Source organism: Hyperolius riggenbachi, chromosome 5, assembly GCF_040937935.1.
Source record: "Hyperolius riggenbachi isolate aHypRig1 chromosome 5, aHypRig1.pri, whole genome shotgun sequence".
In the NCBI taxonomy this organism is placed as follows: domain Eukaryota; kingdom Metazoa; phylum Chordata; class Amphibia; order Anura; family Hyperoliidae; genus Hyperolius; species Hyperolius riggenbachi.
Window position 1 is genome coordinate 7,847,478 of NC_090650.1, and position 21,461 is coordinate 7,868,938.

Sequence of the window (21,461 nt, forward strand, 5' to 3'; positions counted from 1 at the left end):
CAAGCGCAAAAACGCAAACCGCTAGCGATTTTACAATCGCTACGGTTTGCTTTTTAACATAGGAATCGCGGTAGGTCATTTCTACTACCGCGATTCGTTTTTGCCAGGAACGCGAACGCGCGGCGGAGCGATATTTGCCGCGATCTTGCTATGCAGTGCATAGCATAGCAAAAGCCGCGAACGTCGGGAAATCGCCGGTAATTGCGATTCAGCAATCGCTAGCGTTCAGCGTAAACGCTAGCGATTGCTAGTGGAAAAGGGCCCTTAGTGTCTCTCTTCTCAGCCACACACAGTTTTACAACTTATAATAGTATAAATAATAGTAAATAAATGCAATAGTCTCACATCAGTCCAGCTGCAGAGGAACTGTGATTTAGTGCTCTGAATTATTAACCCTTACAGTGAGAGAGGAAAAAAGGAACACAGATTAGTTCTATGTAAGATTGGGACTGTACATACATGTTTATCTCATCGTGTCACTTCAGTGTTCCTTTAGGTAAAATAAAAAATAAGTGTAATAAAATCATAGGAGATCATTGGGTTTGATCTGTGATCTGTGCTACACACGTTCTGACTTACGTTTGCGGGATACCTGACCGAATCCTAGAGGCAGAAGAAAACATGAAAACAAATGTCCAATCGCATATATCTACTGTCAACTGGATGTCCTGTATATACATTAAACACCTAAATCTACTTTCCATTCCCCACCCTCATCCCAACCCCCACCTGCTGACCCCCCCAGCTGCTGTCATCCCCCCATACCCCCCACATCCCCACCTAGATAGCATACTGGTTAAGATTGAAGTATTTTATGTAGGATTTGAGGCTTCGACAAGGGGTTGAATCCCGACTAAAGCCAGAACATTAAACAGTAAGGAGTCTTAGGGCAAGGCTTCTTGCTCGCCTGTGGAGCGCCCCCTAGTGGCTGCAGCTCTGACGCTTTGAGTCCGCCAGGAGAAAAGCACCATATAAATGTTCTGCGTCTTGGTTACGTACACACCCTACACAACTGATCATGGAAGTCTACCCCACCCCTCGCCATAAGACAGCACGTGTTGGTCAGCATAATGTCCAGCTAACATCCGTACAGTGCTTATTACCCAACCATCACCTGGAAGGATCCTATCATACAACACTTCAAACCTTTTATATTAACTCCTTGTGGAAAATGAACCAATCACGTGTCACTGCGGCCTGTGGGGACCAATCCCCTCTGTTTCCGCTCTGTGGACCTGATGGGGGAACTCAGTACTGTGTATGAACACTCACAAAGTCTCCTCCCATTAGGAGGGGATTGGTGGCCACAGCTTACATGTGATTGGTATAGATTCCAGGAGTAGTTGATATAAAAGGTGCTCTATTGTCATTACACACTTGACACTGCTTGAAAATGGAGCTCCGCCCTCTGAAACGTCGTATTCCGTGCGCCATGTGTCACATATCCCTTCACTGATACAAGAGCAAGCATTAGTTTTGATGGTGCCAGATTCCTCTTTCTACAAGCAATTCGTTTGTTGTGCTGCTTACTGCTTGCTGCCTTCTATCAGTTACTTAGCCCCTCCCCTGCTTCCTGTGCATCCTCATGGGCGGGCACTCACACAATGACATCCTCGCAGGTGGAACCCTGTAAGCCTGCCAGCCTGTGTACAGTTCACTCACAGGCTGAACAGGAATGGGAAGGGTGGGATTGGATTATGTGTGGCAGGCAAGGAGGATGACCCAATAGGGTAAGAGACCTCTGGAGACAACAGTTCATTGCAGCCATACTTTGCAGCACTGGTACCCTTAGGGCCAGGAACCCTGGGGGAGGGGCCATGAATATTAATTGATCTTTATTAGCAAAGTATGAGGTTTTTTCCCTAGAGTGGAAAAGCGGCCGACCAGTAAAGGCGAGTAAGCAGGGCGAGTCCCGGATCTCTTCTCAAACGATTTGCTGGAATGGAATGAGGGCGGACAGAAACGTGGAACACAATGAATGTGTGGAGGAGAGCGGGGACGGGAGTGTGTGACAATCTGTGAACAGAGAGCAGGCAGAACAATACAAACACGATAATAATCCAGGCATAAACGTGAGACTTACGTTTGTGTCCAAATCCTGCAAGAAAGCACAAACAAAGAAAGCATGTATTATTCTAATTATAATAATAATAATAATAATTCAGATGTATTAGCAAATCTATCTGTCGCTATATAAAACGCATGGTGGTGTAGAGGTTAAAAGAACTCTCGCCTTGCAGTGCTAGATCTCTGGCTGGAATTCCAGCCAGGGCACTATCTGCTAGGAGTTGGTATGGTTTCCCTGTGTCTGTGCGGGTTTCCTCCAGGCACTCAGGTTTCCACCCACACCACAAAAAACATACAGATAAGTGAATTGGCTTCCCCCTTTAAGGGCAACTGAAGCTAGAGGTATATGGAGGCTGCCATATTTATTTACATTCAAGCTATACCAGTTGCCTGGCTGTCCTGCTGATCCTCTGCCTCTAATACTATTAGCCATAGACCCGCAACCGACCTACAGCGCGCTACCCACAACAGACCTGCCCCTGATCCAAAAAGAGTAAAAGCGGACCTGAACTCAGAACTTCCTCTCTGCACTAAAAGATGCACAACATCATAATAACCTCTAAAGAAAAACATCTCTTTGTTACAGATTACAGAACTCCTGAAATAAATCTGCAGTGTGTCTACTTCCTGCTTTCATGGAAGCAGACATAGGGTTATCACCCTTTGTTTACAAAGTAACTGCTCTGCTGCGGCAACCTGCTGACACAGCTTAGAGATCAAATTTCACTTGTGATTATTAGTAACAGAGGAGGGGGGATTAGACAGTCTAAACCCTCTAAATACACACAGGGTGCATTTTCTTCTGTCCTGTGCAAGAGTTCAGGTCCACTTAAATGTTTCCCCATCTCTGATTCTCTTTAATGTGGTAAATTGTGTGTCTTTTTGTGTTTTTTTGGGCATTTCAGGGTTTCTGTTTGTTTTGTGTATTTCTGTCTCACGAGGTTTTCTCTGCAGTCTTTCTCCATCTTTGCTGCAGCATTTATCATTTATCTCACCGCTGACATTTCTCATCAGCTGAGTGCTCTGTGCGCAGAGCTCCACGCATCCAATATACATAATGGAGTGATATTTTTATGGCTTTATGACTTTGCACTCGATTTAATTTTTGAGTAGCTTATTAGCATATATCGGCGTCATCATATAGTCATCTGGTGCTGTGTCAGCAGAAAAGGTGCAGACTGGACGTCATATGATTGTACAATCTTACCACTTCTATGTAATATGAGGGACAACCCATTGTAGCTATTATTCCCAGTGTATTTAGTTTACTCTACTACTACTACTTAGTAGATTTGTTAGATTGTACATTCAAGATTGTATAATTAATGGCCCCCTTAAAGGTTGGGGTTAGTGTAAAGTGTAGGGTTAGTGTTATTGCTAGAGTGAAGGTTAAAGTTATACTGTGCTGGAAGCAGGAGCGCTCTCAGTGATATCTTTTCACTTTAATTGGCAGCCTTGCTAAAGGTACATACACATGCCGGATTTGCGCTAACGACCGGTCGTTTGGACGTCAAGTCGGGTGTGTGTACAGTCTGTCGTTCAGCTGATAAGACCGGACTTGAGTGAAGCGGATCGCTCAACTTCGGTGTTATCAGCTGAACGACAGACTGTATACACAACCGACTTGACGTCCAAACGACGGGTCGTTAGCGCAAATCCGACGTGTGTACGCACCTTTACATTGCACTTACAATGTATAAACGTTTGTTACAGCAAACATAGCTCACATGATGAGGGGGCCGAGCCTGGAAACGTGTAGTGAGTGACCCGGCCGTATACGAATCATGGATTGCAAGGTGTATTCCCCCCCCCCTCCCCCGCGGTTGGCCACGGTCTGACGATTTGTTTGGTGGAAGAACGATCTCGCTCACGTGAGCTACATAAGCTGCAACAAATGTTTATACATTGTCACAGCGCTCCTCTTGTTGGTTTCTTATCTCTCAGCACCCTACAATCAATATTGCTTGTAGCTGCATCCATCAACAGTCGCATTTTTGGAAATCGGTGTGCAAGATGAAAGCTGGCCATACACACATCGATTTGTACCGGCAGATTCGATCACCGCCATTTAATCTGCCAGTTATCTGCCACGCAACAAGCTGAATCGATCCAAATCATGATTGGTTCGCTGCAAAAATTGATTGAAATGAACTTCGGACCGGACAGTATATTTGTATTAGTTGGACGCCGGCCAATAGCACTGTATTGAACTGTGCAACGCTGCAGTTCGATAGATTTTCAATAGATTTAATGGTGAAATATATTAAAAATCCGTGTGCCGTGTATGGGGGGTACGATATCTCTCTGATTGGATTCAGATAAAAGAGGAATCGATCTTTTTGCCACATTGGGCAAAAATCTATGCGTGTATGGCCACTTTCAGTCTATATCCTTTGCCTGTACACAGATTGCTGTTTCTTAAAGTTATAGTAGTGATTAGCTTAAAGGTTATAGTTAGTGTTAAGGTGACCACTAACAATCCAATTTCTATCGAAAAATTGTTTGAGTAATCAGATAATTCTGTTTGGAAGAAAAATCGTCCACTACACCAATCTTTGCTTCCTATCTACTATCACAACCAACAAGAAAATCCAAATTTTGGTTTGACCAAAATCCAATCGGACGACTATTTTTATAATAGTTTGTAATCGATTGTGCCCATCAATGGTGATTATTCACAACTAATCCGCTCGAACTTTTTTTTACTAGAAATTGGACCGTTAGTGGCCACCTTTAGTAGTGTAAGGGTTAAGGTTACTGCTATAGTAACAAATTGTCTGAATCCCATAGACGTCTATGCACTAGACTCGTAATGGTCAGGGCCGGATTTAGGCCTAGGCCCCCTAGGCCATGGCCTAGGGCACCACAGGAGGAAGGGAACCAAATCAGCAGGCTAAACTGGTGCAGCATTTGCAAGCTTGCAAATGCTGCAATTCAGGAAGATCCGGCGAGTGCCTGACCATGGTACTCTGCTGCTAGCCGCCTGTGCAGCAGCCACCTTGCTCTCTGTGCACGTTTGCATTGTGGCCGGCGGCGGCTATGGACTTGGGCAGCATTGGAGATGGAAAGAGGAAGCTTCTGCACTGGAGACGAGCGGAGAAATGAGTGACGCTGATGGCTACTGCGGTGTGAAAGCGAGCTGGATACTGAAAGGTGGGGGGGGGGAGGGATTAAGGGAGTCATCTGGCTACCTATACTTGAGGGAAAGGGGGAGGGGTCATCTGGCTACATATACTAGAGGGAAGGGGGAGGGGTCATCTGGCTACCTATACTGGAGGGAAAGGGGGAGGAGTCATCTGGCTACATATACTAGAGGGAAGGGGGAGGGGTCATCTGGCTACCTATACTGGAGGGAAAGGGGGGAGAAGTCATCTGGCTAATTATACTGAGGGAGGTCATCAGGCTACCTATACTAGAGCGAAGGAGGAGGGGTCATCTCGCTACCAACTGAAGGGGGGGGCGGCTGTGGACAGTGGCCTAGGGCGGGAAAGAGTACAAATCCGGCCCTGCTATTGGTGCAGGGATTTAAGATGTTCAGGACTCAGCTTTCAATGCAAAAAAAAAAAAACACTTTTGTAATTTAATTAAAGTGTGATGCAGCCAAAAATGCACAAAATTACTGCCGGAGAGGGTTCTTGACATTCATTTTCTGCCAGAAATGTGGTTAAAGTTCTTACTACTTCTCTCTTTCATTAAAGGAAGCATTAGTGGCCATGAAGGTGGGGGATATTTTACACTAATGCTGGGCTTGCAGGGTTCACACTTATTCCAAAAAACAAAACAAAAACATTTTTCACGTTAAGATTTGCGTCCGTATGTGAATTTTCACGTGCGTTTTTATTTTTACACAAGCTAATGAAAGTCAGTGGGAAGCAGGTGTACGTTTTTTCGCGCATGCAAATTGATCGCAACTTTTTGATTTTTAGCAGAAGTAGAATTTTAAATTGACTTTCATTAGAGCCTTTCGGGTGCCTTCTCACATATTTATCTGTTATTTCCGGGCGCTGTGTTTTGTAATCGATTTTTTTCTAGTTCACGTTTTTTCGCATTATGATTTTTTATGCACACCGATAAAGTTAATTTACATGAAATTGTCATTAACTTCACATTCACATGCCAATTTTCACATTTGGAATGCAAAAAAAAAATCCCTGCAACTCGGCGGTGACTGAAAATCCTGCATGCAATCAAAAGCAGAATCTCCTTTACCCGGCGACAGGAAATCCTGCTCACCAATCAGAGTGCAGAATCTCCGTTACCTGGCAACAGGAAATCCTGCTCACCAATCAGAGCATAGAATCTCTGCTACCTAGTGACAGGAAATCCTGCTGTCCAATCAGAGAGCAAAATCTCCACTACCCGGCATAAGGAAATCCTGCTCACCAATCAAAACGCAGAATCTCCGTTACCCGGCGACAGGAAATCCTGCTCACCAATCAGAATGCAGAATCTCCGCTACCTGGCGATATTAATTCCTGCTCACCAATCAGAGCGCAGAATCTCTGCTACCTGATGTCAGGAAATCCTGCTCACCAATCAGAACGCAGAATCTCCGTTACCTGGCGATAGGAATTCCTGCTCACCAATGAGAATGCAGAACCTCTGCTATACAGCAACATTAGACGTTACTCTTCAGAAAACAGCTCTCACCATTGTTCCTCTTGCCCATTAGACCATAAAAGCGATCAGGACTGGGTTTTCTTGCGATTCTTTGGAGGAAGTTTTCGAACACGGGTAAATCTTCCTGAAACAGAACAAACACAAGCCATCAGTACACATCACTGCCATTTATTCCATTGACATAATTATTTACATTTTTACGGGGCAAAATTCGGTTTCCATACTTTTATTTAAAATAACTACCTGATGACCCGGCGTTGCCCGGGTATGTATTTGGCTGGTGTTGGCTCCGCCCACCTTTCTAACCCTAACGCACAATTACTCAATGACCAAGTTTGTGAGCTTTGCGGTCTTTGACATCAATAATTTGCATTGAAATGAAAAAATCTGATTGGCTGTTTGTGGCTCCACCCCCTTTTCTGAATTTGAACCCCAGTCACCCAGTGACCAACTGTACCAGGTTTGAGTCCTGTGCCATTAACAGTGCAAGAATGGCAGCAATTAAATATTCCCTTGGTGAAGCTTTATACACTTTTGTAAGCTCCACCCACTTTTCTGAATATTAATTCCATTCACTGAGTGACCAACTGTGCAAAGTTTGAGAACCCTACCATTAACAGTGTAAGAATGGCTGCAGATTACATTTTCCCAGTGAAATTTGTAATTGTCTCCACCCACTGATGACCCGGCGTTGCCCGGGTATGTATTTGACTGGTGTTGGCTCCGCCCACTTTCTAACCCTAACGCACAAACACTCAATGACCAAGTTTGTGAGCTTTGGGGTCCTTGGCATCAATAATTTGTATATTCCCATAGAAATTAAACAAATCAGATTGGCTGTTTGTGGCTTCACCCCCTCTCCAGCATTTGAACCCCAGTCACCCAATGACCAACTGTAGCAGGTTTGAAGCATCTGCTATTAGCAGTCTAAAAAGGGCAGCAATGTAAATATTCCCCTTGAAAATCAACAGGTGAATTTTGATTGGCTATTATAGGCTTCCCATAATATTAATCTCAGTCACCCAGTGACCATCTGGGCAAAGTTTGGGAACCCTGCCATTAACAGTGTAAGAAGGACTGCAGTCTACATTTTCCCAGTGAAATTTGTTTTTGGCTCCGCCCACTTTTTGTAACCTGGACACACAGTCACTCAATGAACAAGTTTGTGAGTTTTGGGGTCCTTGGCATCAATAATTTGTATTTTCCCAAGAAATGAAACTGTTTGTGGCTCTGCCCCCTTTTCTGAATTTGAACCCCAATAACTAACTGTACCAGGTTTGAGGCTTGTGCCATTAACAGTGCAAGAATGGCAGCAATTTTAATATTCCCCTTGAAAATCAACAGGTGAATTCGATTGGCTTTTTTAGGCTCCACCCACTTTTCTGAATATTAATCCCAGTAACCAGCTGTGCAAAGTTTGAGAACCCTACCATTAACAGTGAAGAAGGGCTGCAGTTTACAATTTTCCCAGAAAAATCTGTTTTTGACTCCACACACTTTTTGTAACCTTGACACATAGTCAATCAATGACCAAGTTTGTGAGCTTTTGGGTTCCTGGCATCAACATTTTGTGAATGGAAGCGGTTTATCCAGAAAAGCAAATCTGATTGGCTGTTTGTGGCTCCGCCCCTTTAGTGAATTTGAACCCCAGTCACTTGATGACCGACTGTAGCAGGTTTGAGGCCTCTGCCATTAACAGTGTGAGAATGGCTGCAGTTTCAATATTCCCCTTGAAAATCAATAGGTGAATTCTGATTGGCTCTTGTAGGCTCCACCTACTTTTACGAATATTAATCCTAATCCCCCAGTGACCAACTGTGTCACGTTTGAGAACCCTGCCAATAACAGTGTAAGAAAAGCTGCAGTTTATATTTTCCCATGTACAAAGTTAGTTGTTGTTGGCTCCGCCCACTATTTCTAACCTTGACATACAGTCACTCAATGACCAAGTTTATGAGCTGTGGGGTCTTTGGCATCAATAAATTGCATTTTACCATTGAAATTAAACAAATATGATTGACTGTTTTTGGCCTGCCCCCTTTTCAGAATTTAAACCCCAGTCTCCCAGTGACTGACTGTACCAGATTTGAGGCCTCTGCCATTAAGAGTGTATGAATGGCAGCACTGTAAATATTCCCCTAAAAAATCAATAGGTGAATTTTGATTGGCTGTTTTAGGCTCCACCCACATTTCTGAATATTAATCCCAGTCACCCAGTGGCCAATTGTGTCAAGTTTGGGAACCCTGCCATGTACAAAATTAAGTTGTTGGCGACACCGACTTTTTCTAACCTTGACATACAGTCACTCAATTATCAAGTTTATCAGCTTTGGGGTCCTTGGTATCAATACTTTGTATATTCCCATTGAAAAATAAACAAATCTGATTGGCTGTTTGTGGCTCCGCCCCCTTTCTGAGTTTGAACCCCAGTCACCCAGTGACCAACTGTACCAGGTTTATTTATTGGCTATTTAAATAGCATTTCTACATTTGGCTCCACCCATGACCACATCCACATTCTGATGCGTGACCACACCCTTTTTGCATAGGATTGTCCAGAGGTGGGGCAAAACCTGTCCCCAGGCGCTGAAAACCCTAGCTACACTTCTGCGTCATCATTGGAGAGGTAAGGCCATCAACACCTCCCATTTTTAAACTTATTTTAATGTACATTATTTTATCCTTTCTGGCAGAGCAGTTTCTAGGTTGAATTGCTCCCAGGGCGAGGATGGCTCCCACCACACTTTAAGCAATGCAGAAGACTCGTACCCCAGTGGTCTCTGAAAGCTGAACAGTGGAGATGATGCAATCAAAGCAGCTTCAGCCCCACCCACAGAGCCTGAAATCTCACCTATTCTCTAGGCCTAGTGCACACCGGAGCGTTTCCGCTGCGGTTTGCGATCTGCTTGCGGGTGCGGATCTGCTAGGGTAATGCATTTCAATGGGGTGGTGCACACCAGAGCGGGAGGCGTTTTGCAGAAACGCATACTCCCGGGCTGCAGCAGATTTTGGATTGCGGATGCGTTTCTGCCTCAATGTTAAGTATAGGAAAAACGCAAACCGCTCTGAAAAACGGCACTTCAGAGCGGTTTGCCAGGCGTTTTTTGTTACAGTAGCTGTTCAGTAACAGCTTTACTGTAACAATACATGAAATCTACTACACCAAAACCGCTACACAAAACCGCAAAACGCTAGCTGAAACGCTGCAGAAAAAGAAGAAAAAGCGTTTCAAAATCTGCTAGCATTTTGCGGATCTGCTAGCGGTTTTTGGTGTGCACCAGGCCTTACAGCTGCTGCTTCTGGTCGTCTGATCTCAATTTCAAGACAGGATTTTTAGCTGCAGAAGACTCACTTTACACAAATAACAGGTAGCATCTGAGCACTATGATTACTATGATGTTTTTAGATCTGTGTCTGTAATTTTAAATTGGACATCTTTCTTTTTTTTACTGCACAACCCATGCGTTCATAATTACAGTGAATTCTGCCACATGTAAAAAAAACAAATGTGAACAAATACGGAAAATGGAAGGCGGGAAAACGCAGAGCGATGTAAACATGGGACTGGCATGGAATAGCGCGCTGTCAAGTGAATTCCCTGCGCTAAAAGCTGAGCGGCACCTCCGCCTGGATCTCCCGCCCGCTCAGGGTTAAACAGAGTTCTCCTATCTTTATTGAGCGGCGCTCTGGGAGAAGTCGCCGCCGCGCTTATCCTCAGCGATCTCTGCCTCCTGATCGCCTGTATGCGGGGAATGACTGGAACGCAGCCGTACATTACACGTAATTGGGATAAATACCATTTACCGTAACTGCGATCTGCACATTACAAACATCACGCACATTACCGCGAGGCTGCAGCTCGCTGGGTTACGGGTATTTATAATGCATGATGTCGTTAACGGATAAAGAATGTACAGTAAAAAGACGAGATGCAATAAAGGGCTCCGCTGGATTGTACAGCGGTTTTTAATCCTTATTATACATCCAGTAGTAGAAAATTATATCGGAAAGGATTTCTGCTCATCTCCTAAGGGAACTCCGCAGTCACAGAAATGAGTGGTTTCCAGAACAGCCAGGATACAGCCCAATAGCCTAATACTATGGCTTAGCTACTTCCTGCAATTCTCTGATAAAAGATTTGCTTACATCTCCTGTGTTACACTCTTTGACCCCCAACTACAGGTCGCATAGCCACTGAAAGAGCAGGTCAGATCATTCTCTCTCTCTCTTGGTGGGCGGAGTCTACGTAACACCTGGCCATCCCATCCGCTCTCTACAGGGAACTACCATACCCAGGAGCCTTTGTGGGAGGCAGTACGGGCATTCCATATGGAAGTTCGTGGAGACCGCAGTCTGGGCTGATCTGGGACGCCAGTCAGCCGTCGGTCCACACTATGCGCTGCCAGCTGAAAAGTGTACCCAAGTGGCTATCTGGAAAAGGGTCCCAACTGACCCCCCCTCGACCTACCAGCACTGGAGATGCAGCGCTGCAGAAGTTTTACATACAATGGGCGAGATCCATCCAGTGAAAATGTGCTTTACTTATATACAATCCTGTGTTATATACTGAAGCTATTGTGATGAACTTTCTTACAGTTAAGGACATACTGTCTGAGGTCCACTAGCAGCAAATTCACTACGGAGGTCCTCTATACTTTATTACAGCTATCCCATGTGATATGTCTCAGCGCTGAATTCCTATTAGGCTGCATGGGGGGAGTCTGTATGTGTTGAGTGAGTGGATGTGTGCGATGTAATGGCCGGCCAAGTATGTTACCTATGTATACTCCGCAATATTTCTTCCCTAGTTTTAATATGCACTTGATATTTTAATCCCCTATTTTTGATATAATAAAGTATTGTATGAAGATTACACTTGATACCAATTATTTCTAATATAAGAGTTCTAAGAACTGGTTGTGTTCATCGCAGTTTGACAGAACTGAATCGAGTTCAGTGGCTTGGAGGCTATGTCAGTGCTGGGCCAAAATTACGCATGAGCGTAATTACGCATCGTAATTCGATGCAAATTTACGCATAAGCACTACGCGTAACTTACGGTCTTACGCGTAATTATTTACGCGTAAGCAGTAAAGTGGTATCGTAATTACGCTGTCTACCGTAATTGCTAGGTATGCGTAATTTTACGAACACTTACGCGTAATTCTACGCGTAATTACTAACGTAAAAACTCCCCTTTTCTAAGAGTAGCCAATCAGTCAACATCCTAAGCAACCAATAGTATCTTCTCCCGCCCTTCAGTATATAGCGTACGTTTTGACGCATACGAATTATGTGTACGCAATAGCTATCACATTGACGGCTATTGCGTACATATCGTCTGTATGCGTCAAAAAGTACGCATTAATGGGTATTACGGCACTACGCGTAACATCGTAGCGTAAGTGCCTACATTACGGTATCCTTACGCGTAACTGCGTAAGTTAACGCGTAATTACAGTGATGAACCGTAGATAATTTCCTACGCCGTAACCGTAATTGCGTAATGCGTAATAGCGTAAAATTACGCGTAATGATCCGTAAGTGTAGATTTTTCCATTACGACCAGCACTAGGCTATGTTTGCATGCACCAGGCCTTGAACTGCATGATCTGCCTACTGCGATGGATCTTTAAGTTTATTGATAGATCATTCTCTCTACCTGGATAAAATGCACATAGTGAAAGGGGGGAGCCTGATCTGGTATTATCGCCCCTCTACCACCGCCGGGGTATGAGAATCACCCACTACGCTGATGGCAAAATCCTGCTCTACTGTCACTGCTCCTCCTACTAATCTGCATCATGGCTAGTGACTGCTCCGCCTACTCTACATGGGCAGAGACTGCTCCTCCTACTAATCTACATGGCCAGTGCAGTGACTGCTCCACCTACTGTACATGGCCAGTGACCGTCATAGCCGGCCTTTAACCTGTGTGACCAGAGCGGTCGCTCAGGGCGCCGGCTTCCAAGGGGGCGCATAATAGCTGGTTACCTATACCGAGGGCACCTACACCTGATTTCCTATACTGGGGGCAGCTATAGCTGGCTACCTTTACTGAGGGCACCTACGCCTGGCTACCTATGGGGGCGATGGAGACCTTCAACTGACTTCCTATACTGGGCGCACCTATGCTTGGCAACCTACAGTATATTGAGGGCACCTACACATGAGATCGGGGGGAGTTTTTTTGGGGGGGGGGGCACACTGCAGCTATAATGCGTGGTGCAAATTGTCGGTGCTGTGCTATCATTCTAAATGGGGGGGAGGCGGCTAGCTGTCCCACTGATTGTTTTTATTAATATTCCTGAATGGTTCTAGCCTTCATTTTTAAGTATATTCAGGATAATGTACTCTTTCCATCCATTCGTGGTTATTAATAGTATTTTTCCTATTATACATATGTGACGTGTCACGGAGATCTGAGCATTTGGCGTGATGTGTCACAACATCAAAAAGGTTGGGAACCACTGTCCTAGGAGATATCTCAGGAGAAAAGGTGATTGCATATGGGCCTGTGTGTGAGTGCGTGTGTGTGCGCACATGCATGAAGAGGATGAAGGGGGGCACAAAAATCAGGTTTCGCTCAGGGCGCTGTGAAACCTAAGGCCGTTCCGCAAACTAGAAGAGGGAAGGCAGGCACTCAGTAAAAACTGTGGCTGTAATGACTACAGCTGATGTATTAGTGAAAAACTCCAGCAGGGGCTATGTGCTCACGACAAAAATAGACAAAACATTGCAAGGATCTCATAAAAGAAAAAGCAAAAATTGTCTGGCACTGTAGCTTTAATGCAAAAGCAGCAGGTGTACAAGCATGTGTAGTAAACCATTCACAAAGACATAATCCGTGAAAAATGGTGGTACTTATTGTGCTCTGCTGGAGAGGGGAGACAGCTGTGGGCGCCAGTGGGTGCACGGCCTTACGACCGTTTCGCAATGGGGTGAGCCTTGCTTCCTCGGAGGTTAATCGTGCACGATTAGCCTCCGAGGAAGCAAGGCTCACCCCATTGCGAAACGGTCGTAAGGCCGTGCCAAACATGTCTGTAGTGTACGAAAAGTGAAGACCTTTTTTAGTCCCTATTCTGGAAGCCTCCAGATCACAAATTAAATATGTATCAAGTTGTCCCCATTTAACAGAAAATCCCCCACTTAAAAGCTCCATCCATGGTGTGCTGGCCATGCTGATGAATGTACCAGAATCTCTTTCTCCTCCTTCTGTTTCCTCTGGCAATCAGTCAGAGAAGGAGGGAAAGGGGTGGTGCCAGAGAAACTGCTGGGCGGAGATTGCTGTGCAGTGCCCAGAGGAAAACTCAGTTCAGCTAAGTAAATTGTACAGAATTCTGTCTGTTCAATATCCAGCTATACTCACGCTGGATTAAACTTGGCCAAGGCCGCCAACAAAGACCGCCTCAGATGAGAACGCAGCGTGTAGACAGGAGGAGCTCCCCGATGTTACCTGATGATGTGGCATGCCAGATTATTAGTGACTCCTGAAGTCCAAGCAACCCCTGATCCCATTGTCCTCCCCACTCACCCCGCCCACTGGTAGCCACTCCCTCTTGTGCACCCATTGTCCCTCCTCCTTTTTCCATAGTAACAGACACATCGCTAGACCACAAGCCCCTGTACAGAAGAGTCACTGCCAGCCCCAGTCCTGGTCTGTGTGTGAGGCTCAAAGAGAAAATTCACTGAATGTAACGTAATTATTAAAATGGCTTATTTATAGATTATTAAGTCAGTGTTGCCAAATATAAAATCTTTCCTTTCCCTGATTTACATTCTGAATTGTATCGCCAGGGGGCCGGGCCGAGGCAGAGGCAAGAGAGGCTCCAGGGCACAGTGTAGGAGGGGCGCACAACTCACTCAGCTGTCATTCCCCTATTGGTATTGAAGCAGAGAGAAATAAGAAAAGGGGATACATGGCAGTGACTGCAAGCCATATAACTAGAGATTAAGGTGTTGGTAACCCTGGGGCAGGGACGGATCTAGGGGGGGGCAAGCGGGTCTCTTGCCCCAGGCGCAGTTTGTTGAATTCTTAAAAAGGCGGCAAAATGTGGATGGGGAATGGCAGTTTAGGCGCCAAAACCTGACCTTGCCCCAGGCGCAACTTGGGGCAACTTGGTCTAGATCTGTCCCTGCCCTGGGGCACCTCTGATAGCAATCAGTGTGTGACGGCTTGAGTTGGAGGGATGGAGGGGCGCACTTTGGTGTCCCAGCCTTGGCTGCTGGAGGACCTTGTCCCGGCTCTGGTTATCACATCTTTATTGCTGGCAAAAAGCATTACATTGTTTCTTGAGTGTTCCAAGGTCAGTAGAAATAACACCTGGGCCCATATGCAATTACATTTTTTTTCCTGATTTTCTCCTAAGTGATATTTTTACATCAATGCCTTTTACACCCCCAGCAAGCGAGAACATACTCAAAATAATTTTGATAGTACTTTTTCACCTATTTTTGGGGGGGTACTTTTTTAATTGCAAAGTGTTGAAAATGTATTTTAAAAAAGAAGCAGAAAAATGACCTCCTAGGAGAAAACTCAGAAGAATGAATTGTAGATGGGTCCTGGTCTCCCAGAGATATCAGCAGAAAGTGAATTAGTGTTGCACTGCTTGATGTACAAAGTAAGGCTCGGTTCCCGCTTGCACCACAAACGCACCTGTTCGGTATAGTTTTTGGTAACACAGTCAGCAACAGACATGTCAAAGGATCCAATGATAAAACTAGCTTGTGCTTCCACTTTCTTTAACGGGTCCGCTGTCTGTGTTAAATTGTCAGCCACAGAATCAAATTTCATTTACCGACTGCTCTCTGTTTATTATGCAGCCTGCACCCTCACCCTGCATTGCAAGCACTCCAATCTATTCAGAAATGTTTCTGCTGTAATAAATCTTATCTCAGTCAGCCTGGCTTTGTTTGGTACATTGCAGAGGAGAGGGAAGCTTGTCATCTCCCCTCCCAAATTCCTGCTCCTCACTGATTGGCTAAGGGAAATTCAGTGAGCCGCTGATATCTGATCTATCCTGTGCTCACATATGTTTACAAAGCAAACTAGTAATGACAGTGCAGTTTCTAGGAGATGACATCAGGATTGGCTTGAGTCAAAGGGAGTAAAGATGGAAAATGCCTGGAACAGTTTTCTCTTTGTTTACTGTATAAAATTCACTGAAATCAAAACGTGGACAGTACAATACATTTGTCATGTAAGTAGAAGAAGTATTTATCTACTTATATATGTGTTTTTCCTGGGATAGTATGACTGACCCTGCTGCTTTAAACGCAACGCAAAGTCCTGACCTGCACAACTTTTCCGGATAGCGGGGGCATTTACCATATTGACCTATGGTGATAACTCATCCACTCTGGATGCGAACCGAACGAGAAAATATTTCGGAGCGGGCCCTGAACTGTCCCTCTGATTTGAACTGGTGGTTTTGATTTGGCGCAAGTGGGCCTTACATGGCCGCTTCCGAAAACATAGCAAGAAAACCAAAAAACAATCTTTGCAAAATGAGACACAAGTTTTAACCTTACATTCAGAAAATGAAATTGATAGAACTTTTTACTCCATGCCAAGTTTGCCATTGGATTCTGTCTCTTCGCAGTGTTTTTGCTCTGTCGGATCCAGCCTGATGCGCATTAATCTCTGCCTGTTACGGCGAGCGTACGATAATTGCGCCCGGTATACAGATCACCCTCCGCTGACTAATCAGCACAGAACTCATTAAGTCAAATTAAATTCAGAAGTCAGAAGTGGAACGAGTCCTGGAGGTAATTCTTTATTTAGGAAGAGTCTGCGTGCGCACCGGGCCGAGCGCAGAGGACTGGGACTGACTAATATCGTTACATGCAAATTACACTGATTACCATTAAGATTTATCACAAGCAGAACGTAATAAGCAAACCTACTTAATAAATCCTAGTTATATACTGTATATAAATTTTAAAAATCACTGAGGTCTCCGATCCCGGCTGGCTTCCTTATCTGTTCTATTTTTATGCTCAGGCCTCACCCCTGATCTACGAAGCGTTACCTCACTCCAGGGTCAGAGTCCGTCTATCCATGTGGAAACGGATTAGCGAATATTTTATATTTCACTTTCATAGTATCTGGACTGGTTAGAAATCCCTTCACCAGCCTGCTAACAGACTTCCGCTACTGCAAGCTGCAGTAATCTCAGGAAGTTCAGTCTGTCCCCGCCCCCCTGCACTGTAAACAATGTAATGATGGGAGGTAACAAGCAGCAGTAGCACCGCCCACCGAGCTTGCTATGGACTCAGCAATCCCACCACTGTATTTAATTTATCTGATTTTGCATAACTTTACTTTTGCCACAAGGTATTTGCTAAAACTGCACCTATATCCAACCGCAACTTCCTGCATCTCTTATTGGCTCTTACTGGTCACGTGTCACCATCAGTAGTCTTAGTCATGTGACACTGCCTAGTGACAGGATTAGGGGCATTGCTCTACAGACAACTGGCCAATAAGAGCAGGTCAATAAGGGGCATACATACAAAAAAGGTTCTCTGAAGCTTGGACGCCCCCCAGTAATCCCGATAGTAAAATATGAGTATTAGGAGGAAATCTGAAGTGAAAATAAACTTATGATAGAATGATTTGTATGTGTAGCACAGCTAAGAAATGGAACATTAGCAGCAGAGATAGCAGTCTAATATTGTTTCCAGTACAGGAAGAGTTAAGAAACTCCAGTTGTTATCTATGCAAAAGAGCTTCTCTGAGCTCTGCAACTTTAAAAAAGTGTTGGACAGCACTGTCTTTTGAAGCACTTATCTCCACAGTCTCTCATTGTTTCTTCTTTATTTATGGACATTTTTCTGCAGAGAAAAGTTCAAAGGGTCACAATCCTGCTCTGTGAAATCATTTCAAATGCTGAGTGTATTGTAGAGACTGCAATTATTACAGAATGATGCAATGTTATAAAAAAAAAGCTATATACCTGAAAATAAAAATATGACACTATTTTCTTTGCTACTAATGTTCTAATAATTATCTGTACTATACCACCAATTCATTATATTGTGAGTTTTGTTTTACTTCAATGTCACTTTAAATACCAATATTTTTAGTATAGCTAAACCTAAGCCTATAACTAAATCCTGCCGCCTAACTCTAACGGCCCCCCTCATACAAACACCCTTCCTGATGCCTAACGCACCAATTTGGGCACCTTAGGCCCCTAATCGCGCTCCCAAATTTCCTTTCCTTGTTGATACATAAGGGCTTGTTTCCACTATCGCGAATCTGCATGCGTTTATGCGTGTAGATTCGCACAGCCAATACAAGTGGATGGGCCTGTTTCCACTTGTCAGTTTTCCTGAGCGTTTTTCTGTGCAGGATTTTTCTGCACGGCAGAGCCCTCAGGCTGCATTTCCACTTGTGCGGTGCGAATCGCTGCTGTAAAAATTTGCATGCGGATGCGAAATTCGCATGTGGGTCCATACAAATTTTCATGCGAATTCTCATGGATGGCGATGTATGCAAATTTAACCATGGCAGTGCTGGTGTGCTTTTCCATTGTTTCTATGCGAATTCGCATGAAAATTCGCATGCCCAAACCTCATGCGAATTTCCTATTAAATACATTGTATGCGATTCGCATAGCGGTACGGGGTATGCGGATTCTGATGGCTCTGCCATGCGAATTTTTTCTGCACAGAAAAACGCAAAGGAATCCTGACAAATGGAAACAGTCCCATTCACTTCTATTGCTATGCGAATTTGCATGCGAAAAACGTATGCGAATTCGCGATAGTGGAAATGAGCCCTCAGAATTCGCCTGCGTGTGGAATGCATGCGTATCGCTGCTAATGTATTTAATAGGGAAATCGCCTGCAGCTTTGGTATGTGAATTTTCATGCGAATTCGCATGAAAATCAATGGAATGGCACACCGGCACTGCCATGGTTAAATTCGCATACAGCATCATTCATGCGAATTTTCATGCGAATTTGTACCGCGGCGATTCGCACCGCACAAGTGGAAACGGGCCCTTAGTAAGGGATGGACAGGTGGGAAACATGTGCGACTCTACACCTTACCATTAATCAGTCGATGCAAAGCTTCTGTATAAAGTGGAATTACACCCAAATTTCATCAATAGTCTTAAGCATTAAACACAACACAAAATTAACAGCTACATTTGAGTGGTTTTCAAAGTACTGGAAGGGTTAACACTCAAGCTTTTCACTTTATTCAGCTGCTAATTCATACATTGCCTTTGCCACCAGAATTATCAGATTGTGTTGGCAGCTCTGTAAACAAGGTAGAAAATCGCCTGCTGTATTCAGGGGAAAGCAGAGAACTTTATATCCTTTATTTGCTCACTAATTACTTAATTACAAGTCAATCTGATCATTTGTCCTTCAGCCTTCAATCATATCAGTTAGCTTCAGTAAAGTATAAATATGCATTACAAAGACATCAGACCAGTCTTATAGGGTTTCATATTCGTTTTTTTGTTTGGTTGTTTTTTTAACTGAATTTCCAAATTCCACAGAAATCCGATTTCTGAGTTTCTAATCGGAAATGGACTTTCTGTGGCAGAAACAGGTATGGAGAAATCGGGATTCTGTACAATACCGCATTAGCGAGACACGGAAATTTTAGGCCAATCACAAGACTGGGATGTATTGGGCCAATCAGAGAATCAGTATTGTGCCACAGAAATCGGAATACCATGGACATTTTAGGCCAGTCCCAAGTCTCGGAAGTATTAGGCCAAGCAGAGAATTAGGAAATGTACCGCGGGTGTACTCATAATAGCGTACTCATAACATACCTCCCAACTTTTTGAGATGAGAAAGAGGGACACTTAAGCCACGCCTTTGCCACACCCCTGATCACGCCCCCGTCACACCCCCTAGTAATGCATACCATAAAGATTTTTATAAGAAAAATATGTTGTTTTAGATTACGAACCACACTGGTCATCTCTATCCTGGTTCATTTTCCTCCATAGTAACATTTTAAAATTATTAATATATGAGTTTAAAGAATGGGAATAAAAGAGTCAGTCAAACACATTTTTTTGTATAGAAATATATATATTTACATAGAAAGAGGGACAAAGTCCTGAAAGAGGGAAAAATGAGGAGGAAAGAGGGACAGGGCTCCCAAAGAGGGACTGTCCCTCCAAAAGAGGGACAGTTGGGAGGCTAGCTATGTCATAATAGCGCAAATTTGCAAAATATCACAGATTCTGCAACAAAAACATCTTTTTTTAAATTACCTAACTTTATTAACAAAAATGGCAAAAAAAAACAAAAAAAAATGATCTGCAGAAATGGGAAAGTCGGAAATCGGAAACTCAGATTTCCACAGAATCCCGAGAATATCATGAAGACGCGTGTCAGACCGTGGAATTTCTCTGGAATCAGAAGTTGGCATTCCCGACCATCCGTACTCCTGCCATGGCGAGTAATTGGCTAGAAACAGCCCAGAGGCGTGAAGGCAACTTTCACTGTAATCAGGGCATGGGGGCGAGCGTCTCAATAATCGCAGGTGTATCTGTTACGCAATACTTGAACGATATAAAGAGATATGACAAGTATCGTTTTTTCTTCCTGTGCTTTGGAGTACGCCGCCGCCATCCCAGCACGAATATATACATTTTAGATTTACAGCCCCATTAGAGGATACTATAAACAGACCTGCAAATCAAAAGGATTTCATGGTGGATTTGTAATTCATTTTCTTCCGGCAACGATCTGACATCGATCCTCTCTTTTAAAAGCAATTACCGATATTGCTTGGCGGTCCTGTATTGGCCTGGCCGGTGTGTCGCGGACGAGATTAACGGCTCCTGGCGGGATTGGAAGACTCTCTTAGCATAATTGGCGGCATCCTTCCAAGGTGACCCCTTGATGGGGACAGGAACCTGCGGAGCGCTCCTGGCTATAGATCTGCGGAGGGGAGGGGGAGAGGCCAGTGATTGAGTCACATTGATTGTTTAAAGTAATTAGGCGGAGGTGGGGAGGGGGGACTAGAAGTGATGTCCGAAGTTGTTAGCATAGCGAAGCAGAGAAGAGATCGTGCCAGGCGCTGTGGAGCGTGCCTGGAATTCGCCTTCCTAACTCTGACAGGGAACTCAGTCCAGATGTATCAATCACACGTGAAGGTGGAGGACAGGTCCTCTTCCCGTTAAGAACAAAATGTCGTGTTTTGTTAACCTCACACGCAGGGTCCTAACAATAGACCCTGCACAGGATGCAGCCGCAGGCGGGGTCCAAAAACCACAGGGGGCCATGTGGGGAGGGGGAGAAGTTTATTTTCCCTGTCCTGAGAGACTGACAACTAAGGGCAAGGAGAGAAAAAACTTTCTGCTCTCTGCACAATTGTTCTAATGACTGCATCTGCTCAGCCACTGATAAGAAATCATACAAAGTTTTGCAGACAGAGATTTGTAGACAGTCCCTATTCAGTGTGCAGCAGGCTCTGGTATACAGTGCCCAGCCCCCAGCCTCTCCAGCCCTTCCCCAAGTGCTGTGTACTGTACTGATGCTGGAGGAGTCTGCAGAGCCCCTCCCCCAGCCTCTCTACCCCTCCCCAAGTGCTGTGTACTGTACTGATGCTGGAGGAGTCTGCATAGCCCCGCCTCCAGCCTTTCCACCCCTCCCCAAGTGCTGTGTACTGTACTGATGCTGGAGGAGTCTGCAGAGCCAGTTCTGCTCCATCAGAGATGGACAAAGTGAGTGTAATAAGCTGAGGCTGGGAGCACACTCGTCTGTCGGTTTTCTGTATGCGTTTTCTGCAC

At 44.5% G+C, this 21,461-nt stretch overlaps 1 protein-coding gene across 3 annotated transcripts in view; it reads right to left on the reverse strand.

Annotated features, from left to right (window-relative positions):
• Window positions 1–21,461, reverse strand: part of LOC137517968 (tachykinin-like peptide) — an 89,141-nt gene that overhangs the window by 19,571 nt on the left and 48,109 nt on the right. For all 3 annotated transcript variants that reach the window (XM_068235068.1, XM_068235069.1, XM_068235067.1), the window contains exons 3-4: window positions 6,718–6,811; window positions 2,084–2,098 (exon numbers count right to left, since the gene is read on the reverse strand). In XM_068235068.1, coding sequence (XP_068091169.1) covers window positions 2,084–2,098; window positions 6,718–6,811 — 109 coding nt within the window. The remainder of the gene's footprint in view (window positions 1–2,083; window positions 2,099–6,717; window positions 6,812–21,461) is intronic.